This window comes from Terrapene carolina, unplaced genomic scaffold (assembly GCF_002925995.2).
Source record: "Terrapene carolina triunguis isolate 2854851 unplaced genomic scaffold, T_m_triunguis-2.0 Scaffold69, whole genome shotgun sequence".
Lineage (NCBI taxonomy): Eukaryota > Metazoa > Chordata > Testudines > Emydidae > Terrapene > Terrapene triunguis.
Genome location: NW_020664420.1, coordinates 56,709,386 through 56,734,776, shown reverse-complemented (window position 1 = coordinate 56,734,776; position 25,391 = coordinate 56,709,386). Strand labels below are relative to the sequence as shown.

General features: G+C 40.3%; 1 protein-coding gene across 1 annotated transcript in view; it reads right to left on the bottom strand.

Moving 5' to 3' along the window:
- The window catches only part of PAM (peptidylglycine alpha-amidating monooxygenase), a 229,897-nt gene that overhangs the window by 29,227 nt on the left and 175,279 nt on the right, over window positions 1–25,391 (bottom strand). The window contains exons 12-13 of the mRNA XM_026649269.1: window positions 10,595–10,903; window positions 1,469–1,549 (exon numbers count right to left, since the gene is read on the bottom strand). Coding sequence (XP_026505054.1) covers window positions 1,469–1,549; window positions 10,595–10,903 — 390 coding nt within the window. The remainder of the gene's footprint in view (window positions 1–1,468; window positions 1,550–10,594; window positions 10,904–25,391) is intronic.

The following is a 25,391-nucleotide window of genomic DNA, read 5'->3' as shown; positions in this document are numbered from 1 at the left end:
ATCGCCTCTGAAATCCTTATGTCCCAAGATCTAGCATTAAACCATCATTTGGGTCTTATATTGTCCATCCCATCTTTTTCAGAAGCCATGCAATAGATATTGTTTCACAGATGTGATTGTCTCATTTTACAAGTGACTTACTTTTTCCTCTCATAAAAATAGAAAGACTTGAATTTTAAAAACATACTCCTCTAGAGAAGCAGATGTCATACAGAAATACAATTTATTTTCCTATTGCATGATGTCTGTGTGTCTGTAGACAAATAAACAATACTGAACACCAAACAATATTTGCAATAGGAAAATAAATTGTATTTCTGTATGACATCTGCTTCTCTAGAGGAGTATGTTTTTAAAATTCAAGTCTTTCTATTTTTATGAGAGGAAAAAGTAAGTCACTTGTAAAATGAGACAATCACATCTGTGAAACAATATCTATTGCATGGCTTCTGAAAAAGAAGAACCATTAGAACATACAAGAACAGATCCACAGGGCAATGGTTTGCCATAGTTTACATTTAATTTTATTTGCAGTAGTGCAGATATTAAATCAAAATATGTTATTGTAAATACCCACTTTTAAATATAAGCTCTACAGTCATTGGATCAGTTCCTTCTTGCGTAATTTTGAAGGGAAAGATCACCCCATTACAAAATATTACAGCTGGATTTTTTCCTCTATGGCAATACAGGAAAATGGTAAAAAAGTTTAATGAGGCAGCATTATATTAAAAAGAATACCTTAACGGCAAATATCCACAAAGCAACACTTCATGATGTGCTGGAAAAGTTTCTGTACGCATGAACAAACAGAGAATCGCCACTCATTTTTTCGCGTAGGAGTTTTTCTTGCTTAAAAATATTTTCTATAGGGAGAAGGGGAGGGCAAAGGGAGATGACAGGGGAGGCTCCTCTTTCCCCAAAGGGCTTGAGTTAATTTTCCTCTCTTATTTTCTGCATGGTATAGTTTCCCCTCGGGCAGCTGAAACCAGAACCCTGTTCTGCAGACTAGGCTACTGAGAACAGCAGAATGAGGAAGGAAAATAAAAAATTAAACATAAAACTCTTCCCCCCCTTTTTTTTTCTTTTGCAGGGTAGAGTGAGGTGTCCCCTTAGCTCTTCTTTTCCTTCTCACACTTTTTTCCACAGGTAGTGTCATTAAATTGAGCCTGAGGGAGCTCAAGGTGAAGAAGGCCCCACCCATACCTGTCTCCTGCACTCTCAGCAAGATCTATTGCTCAGTCATAGTCACATCTTGATTCCATTTCTTTTCCCCCAAAACCTTGTTCTTTTGGTGCACTTTCACTTAGTCAAAATCAAAAGAAGTTTAGCATAGCAGAGGAAAATGAAAATAGTATGGAAATAAGTAACTACACAAGATTACTGAACTAGATTATAACACAGTTTGGCCAGCCCATGTGGACAGAGCCAAATCATGTTATAACTGGGTTTAAGTTGATGTGTTCACCTCTAGGTCTCTCTCTGCATAAGCACAAGTGATAAGCCACTGTTGAAAGGTCTGAGTAGATGGGGTGAGAGACTTTTACGACTTGAGTGTGGAGAAACAAGAAAGAACAAATATGTTATATAGGAATTAAAATTACATAGATCTCTCATTCAGCACAGTTTTTGACATGGCACTAAGATAATAAATTTGATCATATTTGCAAGAATCAACAATTTAAGAGTCAAGGACAAATATCTTGGAGCCTGGTTTTGTCTTCCACCTTCCATTTGCTAGGCGACTCTTTACTTCATCTCAGAGGAGGATCCAAGTCAGAGTGATCGAGGTATTCTTCACTTGCAGATAGCAATTCATTGTATCCAAGACCAATGTTGGAAACAATACAACTTCTCTGGCTTGCACAGAACATGGTAGCCAGCTTCTCAGTGGTGTAAAGCCATTGTGAGCACATCACCCTGTACTCTGCATCCTCCATTAGCTCAGCTCCAAATCTACTTGTTTTACCAGTTCAGGGTCCTAGTTATAATCTTCAAAGCCATGAATGGTTCAGGACCCAGCTATATCAACCACCATATCTCTATCCATGACACAACAAGATAGATGCAGTTTTAGATAATGCAGAGAGATTCATAGATTCCAAGGCTGAAAGTGACCAGTGTAATCATCTAGTCTGACCTCCCATATAACACAGGACATAAATTTTTCCCAAAATAACTACAGCTCATCTTTTAGAAAAAATAATTAATTGCATTTAAAAATGGTCAGTGATGCAGAATCCACAACAACCCCTCGGTAAATTGTTCCAATGGTTAACTACTCTCACCGTAAGAAGTTTAAGCCTTATTTCCTGTCTGAATTTGTCTAGCTTCAACTTCCAACCACTGAAACATGTTATACCTTCTCTGCTAGACTGAAGAGCCCATTATTAAATATTTGTTCCCCCTGTAGATATCTATGGACTGTAATTATGTCACTTCTTAACCTTCTCTTTGTTAAGTTAAATAAATTGAACTCTTTGAGTTCATCAATATAAGGCAGGTTTCTAATCCTTTAATAATTCTTGTGACTCCTTTTTGAACCCTCTCCAATTTAGCAACATCTTTCTTGAAGTTTGGGCACCACAACTTGACACACTATTCCAGCAGCAGATGTAAAATAACTACAGATGTAAAATAACTATTGAATTTAATCGGAATATTTGTGTGAGTAAATGCTACACACTCAAGATGGAGAGTGAAGTGTAACTGAAGTTCTTATGGGTGCTCCAAGTCAGCATCTGCACACACCCGCACATTCTTGATTGGATTTTTTTTTTTTAAATCAGCAGTGTCTGTGGGTCCACGCCTGTGCCCTAGATACCCCAATGAAGGTAATTAGGGAGTGGATGGGCTCACCACCACTACAGTTCCTTCTCAACCATGAAAGTCCAGTGAAAGACTCTGAGGCAGTGGGAAAGGACAGTGCACCCACAGGGATACATCTAGAAGAATTCCAGTTAATGTACAAGGTAAGCGACTTCTCCTTTTTTGCGTAGAGTCCCTATGGGTGCTCCACATCAGGAGATTCCCAAGCAGTATCTCAAATACAGAGGAGGGGGACACTGAGCAGGTGGATTCAGTACGGATCATAGAACAGCACCACTGAAAGCCGCATCAGATCTGGAAGCAGGCAAGAGAGTGCAGTATTGGGAAAATGTGTGCATCAAAGACCAGATGTCTGAGATAGGCCTGTTTTTCTGTAGAGTAACAGAGGTAGATTGAGCCCCAGTGGATGAACAGTCACTCTGGAGGGAAGAGAGTGAATGCCTGAGGCTTCTTAACAGATTAAGGTGTATTCTGCAACCCATTTGTACTGTCTTTGGCTGGAAATCAGATGTCCTTTCTTTCGTTCTGCAACTGAGATGAAAAGCCTACATCAAGTCCTACCTGTTGAGGTAAAAGGTGAGAGCTCTTCTTAGGCTCCTTTCTCCTCTCTATGAGTGGGGCTTAGGATAAAACATCGATGGGTGAATTCCTGATTAATGTGGAATTCTGAAATAACTGTAGGTAAGAACCGAGGTTGTGGATATAGCATCATCTTACTGCAGCAGAACACTGTGTACGGTGGTCAGTCAAAGCTCCAAGCTCCCCTACCCTCCTGGCTGAAGTGTTGGCTATGAAGGAGGAGGTCTTAAGGGATAAGATAAGGAGAGGACAGTTCTTAAAAGGTGGATTTCCTCAGTGCATTGAGGACTAAGTTAAGGTCTCATGGTGGAGTTGGCTTCTTGATAAAATGGGAAGAGGTTGAACAGGCCTTTGATAAATCTCTTAGTGGTTGGGTAGATGAAGACTGAAAACCCTTTGATGGGGTAAAAGCTGTAATAGCAGCTAGGTGAACCTTAATGGAGCTCAGTGATAAGCCTGTGGTTTTTAAATTCAGCAGGTAAATTGAGAATGTGTATCAGATAAGACTCTAGAGGAGATGTAGATGGGTGGCTGCACCAAATATGGAAGCATTTCCACTTCTGCAGGTAAGTTTTTTCTTGTTGTGGGTTTTCTACTTTTAAGCACCGCTGGGGACAGACCTGTTCTATATCAGAAAGCCATTCAGTAGCCATGCCTTGAAGTGAAATGTCAGGAGATTGGGTTGGGTGATGGATCACAACTCCTGGTGAGGGTATTTGCTCAGGGGAAGGTGGAGAGGTAGTTGCAGAGACACGCAAACCACCTCTGGGAACTACACTTGGCTACTATTTTTTTCTTGTTTTTCTTGAGGACTGAAGGTTTCATGAAAGCCTTTATATAGCAGTACACAAGGCCAAAGAATGACTGGGGCATCTCCTATTGCATTGTGGCCGCATCCTCCCCTCGAGCAGAAACGTATTGGATGGAGTTGCAAAGAGATCTATCTATGGATGATCCCAAGTAAGACATACCTCTTAGAATACCTCGTTGTACAGCTCCCACTTGTGGGTTGATGTGGAAATGCCTGCTGAAGTAGTCTTCCACTGTGTTCTGTAGTCCTGGCAGACAAACCATTGATATCTGTATGCTGTGCGATATGCACCAACTCCATAGTTTTATGGATTTGGCACATAAGGACCTGGATCTTGCTCCTCCTTGTCGATTCATAATACTTTGCTGCTTGGTTGTCTAGTATCATTCTGACTGAGTGATCCCTGATGTAGGGTAGCAAGTGCTGGCAAGCATAACAAACTGCTTCAAGCTCTAACATGTTGGTATGAAGGATTGACTCCTGAGAAGTCCATTTGCTCTAAACTGTGAACTTTCGGACATGTGCACCCCATCAGATCAGGGAGGCATCAGTAACGATGATCCTTGTCAGAGGAGGCTTCAGGAACAAAACTTCCATGCAAACATTTTGTGGAGCCTCCACCAATTTAAAGAATCAAGAACCCTCCAACGTACAGACACCTGCTTGGATAGATTGTGCTTGTTGAGGGTACAGATAGTTCTCAGCCAGGCTTGAAGACACCGAGACTGTAATCTTCCTAAGGGTGTCAGAAATGTACAGGTTGCCATATGGCCCGAGAGTTGTAGGCAAGTGCTTGTTGTGGTTTGTGGGTTCTGTTGCATTGTTGAAATGAGGCTGGACATTGTGGCAAATCTGTCCTTGGGCAAGTATACGCTGGTGGTGATGGGGTCCAGAGTGGCCACAATGAAGTCTATTAGTTGAGGGGTGTGAAAGGAGACTTTTCAGCATTGACGAGGAGGCCCAGAGAGTGAAACAGAAATAGGTCCATGCTGGTTGCTGCCCATACCTTGAGAAGTGAGTGACCTTTCAGGAGCCAATCATTCAGCTAGGGAAAGACAATTTATATCTGGTGAAAATGGGCCATGGCGGCTGAGAGCACTCTGGTACAGACCCTTGGAGCAATGCAGCAGCTGAAGGGTAGGATGTGATATGGGTAGTGGTATCTGCCTACCACAAAACAAAGGAAACTTCCGTGAGAAGGTTGCATAGTGATATGATATGCATTGGGACAGTTGAGGGAGACAAACCAATATCCTGGGTCCAGAGAAGCACCTCCTGCCTCAAGAGACTCTTGCGAGAAGGATGCCTGAAGAGGGAAAGGGTGGGGCCACAGAAAGAAGCTGAATTGGATGGAGTAACCTGTGGAATTATCTCCAGGATCCACCTGTCTCAGGTGATGAGCTCCCAGGAAGGTAGAATATGGGAGAGATGATCCCCATAAGGGTGGATGGGGGATAGGTGCAGCATAGAAACTGGAGTTGGAGAGAGTTTGGGATTGGGACCCTCAACCAATGGGACAAAATGGTTGTTTTGAGGCAGTCACTGACTCAGTGGTCACGACAGAGAATGGATGGCCCTTTCTTAGTGAACCTGGGTTTCGTCCTAGCCAGTTCAGCCACCTTATGGGCTGACAGTGGACTGGGCGAGACTGCTGAGCCATCTGCAATCTACTGTATTTTCTCTGTTGCAAAGTGTATAGATGCCCATAGATCATAGTGTCACCCAAGAGTCTGAGAGAATGAAGGGATCCATCTGTGGCATCACTAAACAATCTGGGCCCTTTGAAGGGAAGGTTCTGAATGGTATTTTGTACCTCTCAAGGGAGGCCAGAGGACTGCAGCCAAAAAGCTTGGGGCATGACTATTACCGTAGCCATGGAACATGCAGCAGTATCAGCAGCATCGAGTGAAGCCTGGAGAAACATCTTGGCAATTGTCTAGCCTTCTGTTCTGAGGGTTTGAAATTGTTCCCTCTAATACTGAGGGAGGTGTTCGATAAAAGTTAAAAATTTTGAATAGTTTGTAAAATCGTATTTTGCTATCAGGGCTTGTTAACTGGCTACTCTGAATTGCAAAGAGACTGAGGAATAGTTTTTGAGGCCCAGAAGGTTCAGTTGTTTTAGCCCGTTGCTTGTTTGTTTCGTTAATGGCCTCGACAACCAGGAAGTTGGGTGTACGGTGGGAGAAAATAATACTCCAAGCCCTTGGGTGGAATGTAATATTGTTTTGTCAGCCTGTTTACAGGCAGGCGGTATAGCAGCTGGAGTTTGCCACGCCATATGTGCTGGGGCCAGGAGAGCATCATTGATGGGCAAGGTGATTTTACCTTGAGGAGATGTATGAAGGATGTACAACAGGGAATGCTGGGTTTCCTGTATACCCTCCAACGGAATATGTAGGGCCACCAGTATTCATTTCATAAAGTTTTGAAAGGCCATGACATCATCAACATAAGATGGTGGGGGAGGCATGCCAGTCTCATGTGGTGAGGAGGATCATCTGTGGGAAGGTGGTGTTTCTTCTCTCTCATCTGGGTCTTGCTCCGCTGTAAGATCCTCCTGGGGAGCAGAACCCAAGCGTGGCTGTTGTTGCTCCTGACATGTCCTCTTATGAGATGGGACCTTGTAAAACTGGTTGTCATAAGCGGCTGCAATAAACCCACTGTGGTGGGGCATGAAGAATGAGGGCAGGGTCCCAAAGTTGTTCTTGCGAAGGTTGCTGGGTGAATCTCCTGCTGGGAGTTTCCTCCACAGGGAGGCTATAATGTGGAGGAATCTTGTATAGACCTCAGAATTGGATGAGAGGTCATCACTATATCTATCAAAGGGTCAAGTGATGCTGGTACCAGTGGTCAAGTCAGTACTAGGGCCCAAAGAAGGTCCTGTCATTGTACTGGTAATGGAGGTCAATGGTTGGTTGGCTAGTGAGACTTTACCAGAGGATGTTGTGTCAGTACCAGCTGGAAATACCTCTCTGTACCTTACAGAACTTTGCATGGGACTGGTGATCATGTTGGTACCAGAGGATGAGTACCGTTGAAGATGGTAGTATCGGAGGGTAAGTAGCTCTGGGAGGTTAGTTAATACTTATGGAGAGTCTCTTGGTACCCCTCAGTAATGGTGATTCAGGCTCTGGATAATGGTGACTCTGGTAATGGTAATGGTGACTTTGGATAGGGACCGCATAGGAGTCAGTATGTCAGGGCTACCAAAGTGCAATTGGTGTGCCCTTCAGGCTTGGCTACAGAAGACAGTATCAGTGACTACTTCAGCTGGGCTTTGGAATCCTTGAGTTTCAAAGGCCACTCTAGGTTGTTGGTTCTTCTTGGTGCATGGTGTGGTAGTCTTAGCCGGTGCCATGATCCAAAGGTGATGGGAGCCCATATCGGGACATGAAGTCTCCTGAGACCCACTGAGGGGGTGACTTTCCCCTTCTCTTGTCCCAGGAGAATGTGGTCTTTTCTTCTTTGATGGTCTGGGTGGTTCTGTTTGCTTACTGTTGTGGCAGAGATGGTTGCTGAGACTCTCTGAGCAACCAGATCCAAGCAACAAGGAGTGTGAATCAGACCCCCAGGCCTCAGAGAGCACTCCATCAACAAGAGTTTAGTCTGTCCTCCCTTAATTTCTTAGGTTTGCTTTTAAAACCTGGAGAGGACATGAGTCTCTCGGAGGCAGCTTGAATGTCTGTTGCTGCAGGGGAAGACCTACGGCAGGTCTGGCAGGGTTTGAAGCCTGGGGTTTTGGGCATAACTGGTGCTTGAGGCTGTGGATCAAGGCCTGAGAAAAAAAACAAAGGCCCAGTAAATGAGGAAGGGAAGGGAAGGGAAGGCCCTCCCTTCCCCCCCCCAAAAGCACAAATTGTGCTAAATAACAAAAAATAAAGAAACTACAAAAGAAAAGAAAAAAATAGATTAAGTGAGATAACTAGCTACACAGCATGCTACCTAACGTACACTGTGACACTCTGTCTCAAGCTGCAGGTGGCTGAGACAGAAACTGGAGTGGCAGTGTGTCTGCCCCCTCCCTTCATTCACTTGTAGCAGAGCACAAGGGTGTCTAGGGCGCAGGCACAGACCTGCGGACACTGCCGACGAAAATCTCTGAGAAAGCATGCAGGGGTACGCAGACGTCCTGATATGGAGCACTCATAGGGATATTACTTGAAGAAAAACGTAATGATGTGTGTGTCTCACACACACACAGACACAGATTATTTACCAATTCAGGTAAGAAAAATATTGAGATATAGATATAAAAAAAGCAGAAGTAAAATATTACTGAAATTAAAACTTAAAAACTTGAAGTTAAACTAATACTAAATATCAATACTATTAAACAAATACAACTAAGAGAAAGTGGGTATAGTGCTAAGAAACCTTAAGTGTTTCAAGTTTATCTGAGTTACGTACTTGACAACAGGATCTGGCAACTAAGCATGTAAAGTTTAGTGTGATTTTTGTTTTATTTTTGCAGTATCTTCATCTGCAGCCACAGCATAGGATGGTACCATTATTATTTTTTTTAAACTACATAAATACAAGAATTAAAATAATTTTGCATCCAATGTATCTAGTTGCTTCTTTCCAAATTGAAATCTGCTACTGAGAAGCCACACAATATTTCATGTTAGTGTGCATAAATACTTTCCCTTCCAGAGAGTAAATGTGTGATTAAAGATTTTTCACTTTATTATAACCACTTTTGCCAAAAGATGGCGCTGATAACTTCCTTGTAGTCCAGAATTTCTGTGAATAAGCAGTGCTGTATAGATTTAAAAGGGAAAATAAACTTTGATTTTAAAATATTTAAAGAAAACATATCAATTTTGCTTCTCTTGTTTCAAAAACTTGCAGGCAGGTCAACTGTCCAAAGTAACCTCCCCCCCACCCTCCCAGAAAAGCAAACAGCCAAACAAAAACCCAAAATGAACCAACCAACCAAATCCTATACTTGCAACCAAAAATATTAATGCCACAGCAATACTGAAAACAAGTTGCTGCTTCTTTCTGTAATCAGGACTCACACTAAATGGTGCAGCAAGTCAGCATTTTATTCAGTTCACTGACATTCACCCACTCAATCAATTAAAATGAAAGGGAACTTACTCTAACATTTCTCTTTTCAAAATCATATTTCTTAACCTTCTGGACCTAGAGAATTTATTTTGCAGGAAAATACGTGCTTCTTGGTCATATGGCCTGATTTTTCATACACTAGTACCAGTTGAACTTCACAGTCTTTAATGGTGCTCTTCCTGATTTACACTTGCATATGGGAGAAGAAAATCAGGGCCATATTAGTGAACATTCCTCAACCTTTCCTCCCTGCCTCTCTTGCCAATAACTGTGGCTGTATTTCATTTAAAAGCAAGTAGCAACACTTAATACTAGAAGTCCATATCTCTGGTCTTCTATTAAATATTAAATCCTGTATTTAGCGATTATTACACTATATTTGAACTGCATGTGAGCAGAAGGCATTCCATACTCATATTTTAAATTGCAAATAAAAAATCAAATGGATGATGAATAATTTATGTTTGTAAGGAAAATGTATTTGGAAACAGCAAGCTGGCTGTTTGCAACATAAAGGCAGCCTGTACTGCTACATCTCACACACACAAATGGCTGCCATGCATACATAACAGATACTCTTCACATGCTGTATTATCTGCCTTTCCACATTAGCGAGACTAAACACAATCAATATCACAGAGACCACAACACAAGTAAAACAAATATGCTTTTATTGTTTTTGCTGTCATAGAAACCTGAAGGGAATGAGTTTTAATCTGCTAATTAGAGTAGCCAATCCTGATTTGAAATAAAGAAATAAATATTGACTTTCTGGACCATTCCTCAATAACAACAACTACTTTTCTTCATTTAAAGAAAAATAGTTAATGGAACTACAAGAAATAAAGCTTGTACAATCTTGATGTTTGACAAGTCAAGTCAGCTGAAAAAAGTCAACAAGCTCGCCCATTAGTCATTTCAATGAAGCCAGTTGCATAAAGGGAAAAATAAAACACCTTAATTCACTACTATATCCATAGTTGTTTACTTCAATTTAGCAGAATGCCAAATTAACCACAATTTGTTCAACCCTCAATGTTTCAATTTAACAGCCCCAAAAGTGAACTATTTGGATCTGATTATTCTAACTCAATTTTTCCAGTAGACTATAGCCACTCTTGATAATGGGAGGGAAAAGTTTATGATTTATGTAATCATGAGAGATGTAAAAAGACAAATTTCATAATTACATCTTTTTGTGAAATTATTTCAAGCATCAACTGATATTCCCTTCAGATTTTGCTAATGTGGATCAGAGCTCTTACTTTGCAGTACATTACTTAAAATGAATCCCTAACCCACCTCCAGTATGTTCTTTTTCCCAGCTTCCCTCATCACGTTGTAAAGAGAAATGCCTGTTCTCTGGTGGCCTCAAGGTGGATTCTAGTCTGTGAAATTTGTGAATTCTGTTTCTGGCGAGACTAGTATTGGCCCTTTCATCGTGATTTGTAACCTCTCTGGCATCAAACCAGCCAAGATCCTTCTTTTGGACTACATTAGCAATCTCAGCTACAAGATCTGATTCTGCCTTTTCGGTAGGATTATACTTATGCACATGAACAACATCTTCCCTTTCTCCTAGCAGCTTGGAAATGAGTGAATAGAAATCACCTGTACAGAAAAGAGAAAAGATAAGAGGAGGAGGGGGGGAGATTATAATAGATTATAAAGTTTTCTACAGTTTTAGCAAACTACAGTAATATAAAAGTATTCATACAGTCATTGGTATGGCTCGTGCACGAAGGAACTGTTTTCAGTCTTTCATAGATTTGAATGAAGAAAGCCTGTGGCATGAAGAGATATCAACCCTTTATTATCCTTAATTTACATAATAATGTCCAATTTTTCCTGACATTTCAGGATCAAAAAAGAGCACATCAGCTCTCTAAAGATGTTCTTGGGAACAAAGGAATGCGTCCACGATTTCAACAAGAATTTCAATAAAGGATATTTACAGAGCACTCTGCTGGATTTAGAAGCCAGAGTACTGCAGAGATATAAAAGAAAGATGAGAATTCCGTAGTCTTGTCAATTTGATCATTTCTGAAGTCAATAATGAAAATAGGCATACATTTCAAAATATCTTTTTTTGAAAAGTATTATTGCTTAAGAAGCCCAGGCTACAAGAAAGAAAACCTAATCTGCAATAATGTCAACGTAACGTGCTGCAGAAAGCAGACTCACTAGCTACAAGATATATTTACAGACAGACAATTTTTAACTAGATATAGTAGCATTCTTCAGTCCATTACTGCAGATTGCAGAAGACTCCTTCCTAAAAATCACTCCCCAAGCAAACAGGAAGCAGTTGTACATACAGTATTATAACAAATCAGCATGCTTTCCCATAACCTACCATGCCTGTATCAAGTTCTAGAATGTTGGCCCAAGAACATAGAAAAAGAAAAATTAACCTACGTGTAAAATGTAGATTTTTTTTTTGCCAAAAATCAGTTTTAACCACACTGATTTATGTTTAATCTTGTAAAAAGACTTAAAATGGTGACAATGAGGGCTATCCTTAGGGATTCTGCTGCCCTAAGCCAAACTAGCTTTATATACTCCACCAGCTTGCAGTCACCCACACAATAACTGAACATTTTATTGCTCTAAGCAAATGTCAGTTCTGTCTGTATGTTAGAGACACAGGGGAACAGATATTCAACTAACAAATTATGCTTTTAATTTGTGGTAAATATATAGCGATGAGTCCTTTCATTTAATTCTACGTATACCTAATGAAGAGATAACTTATGATTAAGGAATTCATTATTTAATTTTTAAATTACAGTTATAGTGCCAACACATTTTAAAAAAAGTTTTGTATTAAGTAATAGGAAGTCAGAATGATAACTGTCTAAGGCCTGGTCTACACTAACCCCCCAAGTCGAAGTAAGGTACACAACTTCAGCTACATGAATAACGTAGCTGAAGTCGACATACCTTACTTCGAACTTACCGCGGTTCAGACGCGGTCCACATGGGGCAGGCAGGCTCCCCGTCGACTCCGCGGTACTCCTCTCGTTGAGATGGAGTACCGCAGTCGACGGCGAGCACTTCCTGGTTCGATTTATCGCGTCCAGACCAGACGCGATAAATCGAACCAGGAAGTTCGATTTCCAGCCGCCGAACTAGCGGCTAAGTATAGACCAGCCCTAAGCTTCAACTCATTCACTGATAATTCATGATCATTAACTTGGTATGGGGAAAATTAAGTCTTTCAAAAAAACCCTAAGAGATTCTGTCATGTTTATAAACGGTCCTGGTTCAATGATTTCAACTAGGCTTCCAATCTCTGGTCTTCAAAGAGGAATATCCCAGGTGAAAACTTCTGTCAGATAATAATTGCTGAAGTAATAGGGCCAATTTCAGCAAAATGAACAAAGCAAATTAGACCTGAACAAAATTTGTTATGCCATCTATGCTAGTATGTCTCATAGAACCTATTCTAAATGGCAGCCTATTGCTAAATTCAACTAACTTGTCCAAATGCAGATTTACAAACCAACAACCCCAGACATTTAAAAATACATTTAAATAATCAGCTTTGCATACAATATATATTTATTCTTCCACAGGGTCTATTTGGGTTTGTACCTGGGGCAGTTAGCACGGGCCGGCATTCCCATTACCTGTGCTACTGCAGATACACTACTATTTTTTGTCCATTATATTGTACTCCATGAAGGTAAGAAGGGCTCAAGTTGCTGGAATCTTAGGCAAACAGAAAGGAGGGCTTTATTTCTGGCTAAAAGGCAACCGCCTGTCAGCACAGTCCTAATAATTCTGAATCACATTTGAGCAGCGTTCTTTTCATTTTAGTTTCTGCTCTTCAGCAGGGATTGCCTGGAGCAGCAGTTCTCCATCAGGGGTCTGAGGTCCCCTGGGGGGCTACAAGCAGATTTCAGGGGATCTGCCAAGCAGGGCCGGAATTAGACTCACTGGGGCCCAGGGCAGAAAGCCGAAGCCCCACTGCCCCAAGCCCGGCCACCCTGGCTTGAGCAGCTTAGCTTCATGGAGGCCCCTGTGGCCTGGGGTGCCAGGCAATTGCCCTGTTTGCTACCTCCTATTGACGGCCCTGACACAGATGTACCGTGCAGTTTTTATAGCATGTTATGGGGGGGCCTCAGAAAGGAAAAGGTTGAGAATCCCTGGCCTGGAGCAAGCCTACTTGCACCTATTGAGGCTCTGGGGGAATGGGCAGACGCAGTGGAGACAGAACAGGAACTGTCTGGGTCTTATGAGACTTTGACACACCCCCTTCCTGCCACTGACTAACAGGACTACTTATACCTCTAAAGCTACTAATAGGGTGAAGGCCTGCTGCATGAAATCAATATGAGGATCTGTGGATCTGAGTATGAAAGAGAAAGACTTAACAGCAGAGCAAACATCCAGTAGTGACTGAAATAGAATCCTTGAGGCATGGCCATGTGGTCTAAGGAGATACTACAAGTAAGCAAGAATCACATTTAAGAGGGCTGGGAAAAGGTACGTCAAAGAGTCCAAGGGGAAGAAGCATCTGTTTGAGAAAGAAAAATTAAAGAACCCTGGGAAAAAGGGGTTGGGTAGAAAAATCTGTGTCGGAGAGGTTACATGTTTTTTGAAGGAGGGAGGAGGACAGGAGTGATATTATACGGGGAGATCTTGGTGGATCAGTAAATTGTCTGGATCACTACCGGTAGCTGGCATATCGATTATCATGCTTACCGCCAAAAACAGTCTGATCAATAGGCCTTTAGTGGGCCTATGCAGCATCCTTAGCACAAGGAAGGAAGCTTATCTATATTTGTCCTCTGGGATGTGTTTGTCAGGACCTTCAAGCATGTGGACTTCACAAAAACACATCTGTCTAATTAATGGTCTCAGGAAACTCCTTGCTTAACCTTTGAAATTGCTTACTTGACCAGTTTTTTTGATTGATATGTTATTGTCACACTAACACAATAAATAAGGGAGGAGAAGTTTGGGCTAGTTGCATCACCTCATGGACACATCTGAGGGTCCCCAATGGCAGGCAGAAGAAATGCCATCGGATGTCTGTCGCTGTACCACTCGAAAACCGCTCCAGACTTTGGTAATTGAGGATTGTCGTGTTTTTACTACCCTGTTGTATATGTGTGTAAGTGCTTGAGACTAAATACAGTGTAGCTTTAAGTAAGAGCACTCTTGTATTATACTGCTTGTGTCAAACATGATTTATTTCCTGCCACTGCCTTGCCAAGAGTAAAAGTTACCAAGAGCTTTATGTTCAGAAAACCCCAGGTAACAATATGGCTATGTATGAGAGAGATTTTAATGAATTTGCATTCCAGTCAGACTTAATCCATGTCATTGCCTGTGCTACTCAATTTGAGACTACATTTACTAAAATATATTTTTACAATCTTCAGATTCAGAGTTTCTTTTAAAAATCTAGTTTTGCTATTTTTTAAAACAAAAAAGTTACCTTCATCCACTTAATTATTTTCCTTAATATAAAATGAGGTATCATTCTAATATAAAATATTTTCCTTGACAATGTGGTTCACATTTGTGTCATGCTTTTACTGCAATGCCTCATGGGGCAGGCACAGTGTCACATGATGCAGGTTTCCCAATCCCATTGTTCCATGGGCATCCTTCTACATTGCCAGCTGCTTTACAACTGAAGTGTGTGTGGGGTGGAGTGAGGGGGAGAGTGTGAGACAGGGAGTATGTGTGTGTAGGGAAGGGGAGAGAGAGACAGTGTGTTTTGGGGGACAGAGTGTGTGTCAGCAGGCTGTCTTGTATGTTCAGACAGCAGCAGGAAGCAACCAGTCCTGAGGCAGGGGGAAACCCTGACATCAGCCCCTGCCTCCCTCCCTGGGCTCTCTGCACAGCAAACACACACACACACACACACACACACTCTCTATCTCTCTCTCTCTCTCTCTCTCTCTCTCTCCACATTAATGGTTTGCTGTGTGTCCTGGAGAAGATCAGCACAGCACGCAAGGGCTGTCAGAAATGGTGCTTTGAAAAGGGAGAGGCACATGTCTCCAGCAGTCACTTGAGGCATTATGGGACAGCTCCAGAGGCCAATTACAGTGCAGAAAGCAATCAAGTGTCTGCACTGGCAATAGAGCTCTGGAGCCTCTGCGCAAATAGCCTTACAATTCTCACCGAGGTGGTGTTTTTGCAGTGATGCAACTGAGGAATTTCTGCACACAAAGTGGCTTGGCAGCATGTACACATCTGCAGTTTGAGCGCAAAAAGCTGCTTTACTGCGCAGAAACTTGCCAGTGTAGACAAGCCCTGAAACATCCCATTTAAACTGAGTACTTGTTTTATTATTCTTTCTCTGCTCCTGGAATATGCAGTCAAGTCCCACTCCCATGACTTTCTCTGCTCTAATTCTCTCTTGGATCACTGGCAATCTGGTTTCTCCCCTTTCTACTACACTGAAACGGCATTTGCCAAGGCCATCAACAACCTCCTTCTGATCTAATCAAAGGACTTCTCTGTTTTTGTCTTCCAGCAGCCACTTTCAGCATTGTCAATCTGCATCTCATTTTTTAGCATAATACCATTATGTAAAGTCCTGGTTCTCCTCCTCCTCTAACTCCAGCATTTTTCAGTGGCTCCACCTCCTCAGAGTTAGATCAGTCCTCCTCCCCATTTTTCCCCATACTCTATCTAGGGGACCTCAGATATCACCTATAGACCGAAGACCCCTAAAATCCCTCAGCCTCTCAGACCTACACCTCTCTCTCCATCATTTCATTCAGGGTGTCTCAGATCAACTCAGGTTCAGAATGGTGGAACCTGAACTTTCTCTTCCCTTCCAAGCCTTCCTCTTTCTGCATCAGTATCAATAATTCCACTATTCTCCCTGTCACCCGATTTGTCGCCTCTATACTATATTGAGCATCTCTCTCCTCCTTTGCCCCTGATCCAGTCTGTCTCTAAGTAATAGTGCCATTGAGTTCTTCCTCTGCTACATCATTTGTAAGATCCAGGACTGCACTAAGAAGTTCAGGTAGCCTGAACAATGTATTTCTAGCAGTCCCAAAATACCATTGTGTGCAAGCATTATATACAAAAAAATACGTTAAAATATTTTAAGATTGCATTTAAGTCAAGCACTGAAAAGTTAGGAAATGTCAGAATTAAGGTTGCTTGTGCTATCTTAATTTGTCCCCCATGTGCCTTATGATACAGTCTTTAATTATATGATCGCATGTTATTTTTCCATAGGACCCCTGCGTCATTCTGTGAATGAGTAGCTATTCAATATCTCTCTGTACCCTCCTCATTTAGTGTGTGGCCCCAAGCCTTATTTACTGCACACTATCCAAACCCTAATTGAATAAAAAATTATTAATTTCGTTCTGGGTGTCTCACCATTGTATGAATGTTTCACAAACATTAATGACTATCTGCACAGCATACCTGTGAGATTAGGGGGTATTACTATCACTATTTTACAGATGGAGAACTGAGGCACAGAATGATTAAGACCAAAATTGGCAAAAAAAAGTATCCACTAATTTTGGGTGGTCAACCTAAAACACTAGACACTGATTTTTCAGAATACTTATTATATAACACAGAATATGTTCAAAGCGCAAGTCCAATCGTTTCAACTGCAGTTGTAAGGGCTCAGCACTTGTGCAAATTTGGCCCCAGGTGTTTCATGTTGGGCACCAGAACACACAGTTAGTGTGAGGAACACAAAATTAGTGACCATCTATGAAAAGTCTGGTTTATATGACTTGCCCAGCATCTCACAGGCAGAGGCAGGGATACAATCCAATTCTCCAGGGTGGCACAGAACTGCCTTAGGCCTGGTCTACACTACGACTTTAATTCGGATTTAGCTGCGTTAATCCGAATTAACCCTTCACCCGTCCACACTACAGAGCCAGTTAATTCGAATTAAAGGGCACTTAAAATCGATTTCTGTACTCCACCTCGACGAACGGAGTAGCGCCTAAATCGATTTTGTTAATTCGAATTAGGGTTAGTGTGGCCGCACACCACCGAATTACTGTGGTTAAATTAATGGGGTAGTGTGGCCGCACACCACCGAATTAATGTGGTTAAAAACCGAATTAATGTGCTTAGTGTGGCCGCGCACAATCGAATTTATACAACCTGTTTCCCAAATTCGAATTATCTAAATTCGGATTAATCCTGTAGTGTAGACATACCCTTAGCCATGAGACTGTTCTTTCTCTCCCTGCAATTCTCTGCCTTATTCACTACACACCTTCCAACTTCTGCAACAAATGAAGCGGGGTCCTACAGACAACAGTGTCCTTCACTACACAACCCTGGTTCAGTCCCAGAGCAGGTCCAGCCTTTGCACTGAATGAGGCAGGAGTCCTGTGGGGAAAATAAGGTGTAGGATAAGAGGTACTATACGTATGAAATATTTACAGTACTAGATTCTTAATTCCTTAGGCCAGACACTGGGACTCTTTTTTTAAAAACCTGTCGGTGCCCATTAAACATTAATACGGATTACTAAAATGAAAAAAATTCTTTCCTTTATATATGTCTATTATTCTGCAACAAAACCATAACTAATCTAATGTTTTCCCTCAGTCTCTCTGGTTTATTTACTATAAATCAATTAACAGTTCACAGTAGCTTTTCCAGTGAAAGATTTTTTCACAACAATATTTTGACACCCATACTGGACTCCTAAGATCAAATATTTCCTACTTTTTGTTCTTCTTCTTTCAGGACACACTGTTTCAAAGGAAACTTTTCCCTTTGTGATTAAATTGGATGTACACAAAATGAGAGCTTCCCATTACTACAGGGATGGCCTCAAATCATGAGCTTTGAATTTGTAATCCAAGCCGTGGCAGTTTGATAAACTATCACATATAACTGACTATTCTGTTGTTAGGAAATAAATTCTGTAACTGTCATTCAGCAGGTTTCCTACAGCTTTCTACAGTATTCAGAATTTGAGTTCATAGATGAGTTCAATAAGTAAGCTATACCTTGCTGCTTTTTTAAACTAAGGGCTGGGGAAAGCCAACAGGTGTGGAGGAACACACGGTTTGGACAGAGTCGTCCCTGAGGGAAGGATTTATTGAAGGGGATAATGTATGTCCTAGTAAAAAGAAGAGGATAGAAGTTGCTAATGTACAGGTAGGAACTGAGGAGAAACAGTCAAATGAAAGAGTCCCATTCAATTACATCACATGAAAATGCTCGTATATAAATGCTAGAAGTCTAAATACTAAGATGGGTAAACTTGGAGTGCCTGGTATTAAATAAGGATATTGATATAATAGGCAACACAGAAACTTGGTGGACTGATGATAATCATTGGGATATGGTAATACCAGGGTACAAAATATATAGGAATGACAGAGTAGGTCATGCTGGTGGCGGAGTAGCCACTATATGTGAAAGAAAGCATAGAGTCGAATATAGTAAAAATCTTAAATGATTCAAACAGTACTACAGAATCTCTTTGGTCAGAAATTCCATGCTTGAATAATAACAGTATAGCAGTAGGGATACACTACCAACCACCTGACCAGGATGGTGATGGTGACTGTGAGAGGCTCAGGGAGATTAGAGAGGCTACAAAACCAGAAAACCCAATAATAATTGGGGATTTCAACTATCCCCATATTAACTCGGAACATGTCACCTCAGGATGGGATGCAGAGATAAAATTTCTAAACACCATTAATGATTGCTTCTTGGAGTCCTGGAACCCACAAGGGGAGTGGCAATTCTTGATTTAGTCCTAAGTGGTGCACAGGGTCTGGTCCAAGAGGTGCATATAGTTGAACCGCTTGGTTAAAGCAACCATAATGTAATTAAATTGAACATCCTTGGGGGGGGGGGGGAGAGGGATGATGACACACCAAAGAAATTCCCACGGTAGCATTTAACTTGAAAAAGGAGAACATAAAAATGTGGAGCATAGTTAAATGGAAATTAAAAGGAAAAGTCACAAGAGTGAAATGCCTGTAAGCTGCATGGAAACTTCCTAAAAGCACTACAATAGAGGCTCAAACTATATGTCGTCCTCCCTCCCCGCCCCACCAAAAAAAAAGCAGTAAGAGGACCAAAAAATGTCACCATGGCAACAACGGAGTAAAAGAGGCAGTTAGACACAAAAAGACATCTTTTAAAAATTGAAAGTAAAATCCTACTAATTAAAATAGAAAGGAACATAAACTCTGGCAAATCAAGTGTAAAAGTATAATTAGGCAGGCCAAAAAAATTATTTGAAGACCAACTAGCTAAAGGCACAAAAATGAACAGCACATATTTTTTTAAGTACAACAGAAGCAGGAAGTCTGCCAAACAATCAGTGGGGCCACTGGACACTCATGGTGGTAAAAGAGCACTCAAGGAAGACAAAGCCATTGCAGAGAACCTAAGTGAATTCTCTGCATCAGTCTTCACTGCAGAGGATGGAGTTTCCTATTCCTGAGCCATTCTTTCTAGGTGACAAATCTGAGGAACTCTCTCAGATCGAGGCATCAGTAGATGTGGTTTTGGAAAAATTGATACATTAAACAGTAATAAGTCACCAGAACCAGATGGTATTCACCTAAGAGTTCTGCAATTTCAGAACTATTAACTGTGGTATGTAAGCTATCACTTAAATCAGTCTCAGTACCAGATGACTGGAGGATAGCTAATGCAACACTGATTTTTAAGAAAGGCTCCATAGGCAATCCTGGCAATTACAGGCCAGTAAGCCTAACTTCAGTACCAGGCAAACTGGTTGAAACCATAGTAAAGAGTAGAATTATCAGACACACAGACCAACACAATATGTTGGGGAAGAGTAAACATGTCTTTTGTAAAGGGAACTCATGCCTCACCAATCTATTAGAATTCCTTGAGGGGTCAACAAACTGTAGATAAGTTTGATCCTGTGGATAGAGTGTACTTGACTTTCACAAAGCCTTTGATAAGGTAACCCTCACCAAAGTAGGCAGTCATGGGATAAGAAGAAAGGTCCTCTCAGTATCAGTAACTGATTAAAAGATAAGAAACAAAGAGTAGGAATAAATGGTTGGTGGAATAAAAGGTCTTCAGAGTGGAGACAGGTAAATAGTGGGGTCCCCCAAGGATCTGTACTGGGACCACTGCTGTTCAACATATTCAGAAATGGTCTGGGAAAAGGGGTAAACATTGAGGTGGCAAAGTTCACAGATGATACAAAATTACTCAGGAAAATTAAGTCCAAATCTGACTGTGAAAAGTTACAAAGGGATCCCACAAAACTGGGTGATCGGGCAACAAAATGGCAGATAAAATTCAATGTTGATAAGTGCAAAGTAATGCACATTGGAAAATATAATTCCAACTATACATATAAAATAGTGGGGTCTAAATTAGCTGTTACCACTCAAGAAAGAGACCTTGGAGTCATGACGGATAGTTCTCTGAAAATATCTGCTCAACGTTCAGCAGCAGTCAAAAGAGCTCACAGAATGTTAAGAACCATTAGGAAAGAAACAGATTATAAATAGGTTTATAATGCCACTATATAAATCCATAGTACCCCTGCACCTTGATACTGTGTGCAGTTTTGGTTGCCCCATCTCAACAAAGATATATTAGAATTGGAAAAAGTACAGAGAAGGGCAATAAAAATGATAAGGGTATGGAACAGCTTCCGTCTGAGGAGAGATTAAAAAGACTGGGACTGTTCAGCTTTGAAAAGAGATGACTAAAAGGGGACATGAAAGAGATGTATAAAATTATGAAAGAGGTGTATAAAATCATGAATGGTGTTTAGAAAGTGAATAAGGAAATGTTATTTATCCCTTTGCATAACACAAGAACCAGGAGTCACCCAATGAAATTAATAGGCAGCAGGTTTAAAATCAAACTAAGGAAGTATGTCTTCACACACTGCACAGTCAACCTGTGGAACTCATTGCCAGGGGATGTTGTGAAGGCCAAAGATGTAACTACATACATAAAAGAAGTAGAGGGTATGGAGGATACATCCATCAATGGCTATTAGCAAAGATGACACACCCCCATGTTCAGGTGTCCCTAAACCTCTGACTGCCAAAAGCTGGAACTGGATGACAGGGGATGGATCACTCAAATTGTTCTGTTCTATTAATTCCTTCTGAAGTATCTGGCTCTTGCCACTGTCAGAAGACAGGATACTGGGTTAGCTGGACCACTGGTCTGACCCAATATGGTCATTCCTATGTTTTTATTACACCTCTACCCCGATATAACACGACCCGATATAACACGAATTCGGATATAACGCGGTAAAGCAGCGCTCCGGGGGGGGCGGGGCTGCATGCTCTGGTGGATCAAAGCAAGTTCGATATAACGTGGTTTCACCTATAACGCAGTAAGATTTTTTTGGCTCCCAAGGACAGTGTTATACCGGGGTAGAGGTGTATGTGAAAATACATATAAGCATCTAATCAACTACTAGTTAAAGATACTTATAAAGAAAAATTAATGATATTAAAATGATTTTGATCAATTATGTAGTCATTGGAGTATCCACAACATGCCAGCTACTACGTTAGAGAATCTTGTAAGAGAACAGAAATTTCATGCCTATATTCCTTTTATTCTTTTAGTGAAAATTATTACAACTACTGTGCACTCCAGTTCCCCTCTTTTTGTTTGATTAAATATGTCAATAGTAATTCATTTTAGTTAGCATAAAACCACTTGTTAAATTATTCTGTTTCACAGAAGGTGTTTGAAGACCTTTCACTACCAGAGGTCATACAGTGTTTTCCCTCTACAAATTATATTTTTGTCATATCCTCTGTGTCTTGGGAATACAGCAGTTTGTGTTAACCTTTGAGTAGAAAGATTGATTATACTGTGCCACAAAGACTACAGCAGGGACGACTTTGAACAAACGGAATGAAACACATTAAGGTCTTTTTCCACAAGGGGAGAGGAGATGCCTAATAGACACTATGGTGAATGGTATGAACAGATAATAGTGTTCTCAGTACTATATATGTTGTATCCAATTTGTCAAAGTTACTCTAGAACAGACAAAAAAAAAATCTGAGTAACAATTATTTGCTTTTACTTTCCCCTATGACAGGAAAAAGGTATAGTACTAGCTCTGCTTCAGTAATAGCAGAAAGCACTCAAGTCTGCGATCATGTCTAAATCAGAATATCCAGTATATTGTTTTATGTAAACATAATGTTTATTTAAAAATAAAGATTCCTTCCACCCACCCCTCACCACGTATTTGCATGATTGTGCTAAAAATCAGTGAAGTGAAGTCAGTTTCATTAAGCTAAACTCTGTTAAAAATCTTTATTTTCCATTTAAAGGATCTAATTCTGGCATCTTCACACAGTGAGTAGTGTTTTTCTCTGTGCTCAGTAACATTTATTTCAATGGGTTTACAAACTGAATAAGGTACTATTTATCATGAGTAAGGATGGCAGAATTTAATTTATTTCTATTTTTTCCCCAGATGCTTCCAGTATAGCAAAAGAAACAAATATTAATTATTCTGACTCTGAGATCAAGTTACTTATAAAAAAGCTTCAATTGTCTAAAGAAGAATTTTAAAGTACCGCTGTTGCTTTGTCATTTTTGTCTCAAGCTACACTGATACTGTGCTAACCATTTTCCCTTCAGGCAACCACCAATATGAACCCTTTCCTCCACCATGAAAGGGCAGAATGTGTAATCCCCTTCAAAGAACACATAATATAGCTTCTTTAACTCTTCCCCCCCCCCCCCTCCTGACATCCCCTCACCTTCACAAAACATCTGGCTTCTATTGGCTCAAGGCAGCATGACTCTCAAAAGGCTGCAGCCATACCACTGAACTCACAATAAAATAAATTTTACATCATGGAGATGTGTAATAATTTTCACAGACAAACCAAATTTCAATGAATGATCAGGGTGGATAATGTGGTATTCGATATACTGGTACAATATAGGTAATGATTTTACAAAAACTTTCTGGGTTGAAAGATACTTTCATATGGGGGATTTTGAGACTTTGGAAATCGTGTTTTGAGACTAATACATTGATTTAATAGCAGCTATTACCTACTTTGTTCTGCTGACCTACCCTGGAGCTGCAAATATATTTTGCACATTATTTAATATCTCATTCTTTGAGACAGTTATGGTGTATACTCTAAATACCTGAAAGTAAAAAGGGGAAAGTGGAGTTGATATGTTATAAAGATTCATAAAGAATGCAAAGTTTTACATTAATAAATCAGAAAACTATTTCAAACATGTGTCGGTATTTTTAAATGCTTCTCCAATAAGTAATAAAGATTATTAAGGATAAGTTATCACTAAGGAACTATTCTCTGAGCAAATTTAAGGGCCTAATTTATTTTAAAAAAAGGACACTCATAACTGCATACAATTTAATAGGCCACCTTCAGTTCCCTGGTTTCTTCATGCACCTTACTAGCCTGAGCCAGTCTTTTGTGAATATGAGTTGGTGTGCTTTTGTGTCCACAGACATCTCTGACTGTGTGGTTTGCAAAGAACTGTGGAATTCTCTCTCCTCTATTAGAAATTATATCAAAATAGGTGCTATGTGATTGTATCACTGTCGCAATGGCTTATAAATACAAAGAAACACATGATTTATACCAATACTCAACAGCTGCTAGGAAGAGGAAAAATCTTAAAGACAAAAAGCAAAAATCAGTGGGTCTGATTCTCCCTTCGTGGTACCTGTGTAAAAAGGAATAACTCCACTGAAGTCAGTGAAGCTATAATGGTGTAAAAGTGGTGTGAATGAGAGGAGACTCTGACCCAATCAACATTTAAAAATACAAAACAAAATTCCCTAATCTAGACTGTTCAAGGGTTTTGATGTCTTAAAACACAGCTAACTTCAAATGGACAATACAATGGAGATCCAGTTTCCATAGAAACAAGTTAGATGAAGATGTGCACATCAAATAGTGGTCTCATAGCAAACAAGACTGCATTGCAGATATTGTTCTTTGAAAACAACTGGAAGTGTTTCAAACCATATCTTTAAGAAAAATAAATGTGTTTTGAACATTACTGAATGCTATCAAACAAACAGAAAACAAAACCTTCCTAAATATTATAGTACTCATTGCTAATGTGGCCATGACCAAGGTACAAATTGCTTCTCATAGTAAATCTTGTTCGGTGTTTACAAAATGACTGATTTATTTGGTATTGGACTGGAACATCAAATAAGAACCATCAGCCTAAATTTACGACTTTATAAAAATATGCATCTGGAGTAGACTAATGGTACATCTACTCTGGAGACAGAAGTATAATTTTCAGTTCAGGTAGAAATACCTGTGCTAGCTCTGACACAGCTTGCACATTAAAAATAGAAGTGTACCTGCAGCAGTGCGAGTGGCAGGATGGGCTAGCCTCCCCGAGTATGATCCTATCTGAAGCCCTACGTACACACTCGGGTGGCTAATGCCACTGTGGCTAGGTTTGATATTTAGTACGCAAGCTTGATCAGATTTACTGTGGGGATGTTTCCTTGAGCTGGAAATTACAAGGCCAACTCCACTGTAGACCTACTTTAAGATGTGTTTTAAATACACAATTGTAAAAACAGGCTTTAGTAATTTAAAGTACTTTTAGTCAAGTTGCTCTAAAACTTATGATTTTCTGAATTACAATTTTTTATTTATTTGCAACTTTTAGTGATTTGACTTATTTAACTTTACAAAGTGGTTTTTGTGCATGTGGTAAATTTACCACTTTGGATGAGGTACTCAAAAGCTCTTAGCTATGGCCTAACTCTGTACCCACCAAAGTCAAAGGGAGTTTTACCATTGTCTTCAAAGGCACCAGAGTAAGGCTAATGCTGAGTGCACTTTTGAAAATCTCATCCTTTAACATAAAATTACCTCTGACACTCTTAACTCATTACAATTACACTGGTCTACAATTTTTGAGAAGTCGTCTGCTTCAGAGATAAAATGTGCTAATTATTATGTATTTTGATGTGCTGAATTCAAATATGACAATTAAAACAACTGATTGGCTACTGTTTCTAAGATATTTAAGCTTTTACATTTTATGTCTCTGTATATTGTGTAGACAGAGTTTTAATCATAAATTGTAAACCTAGGTCTTTTCATGTGTTTAT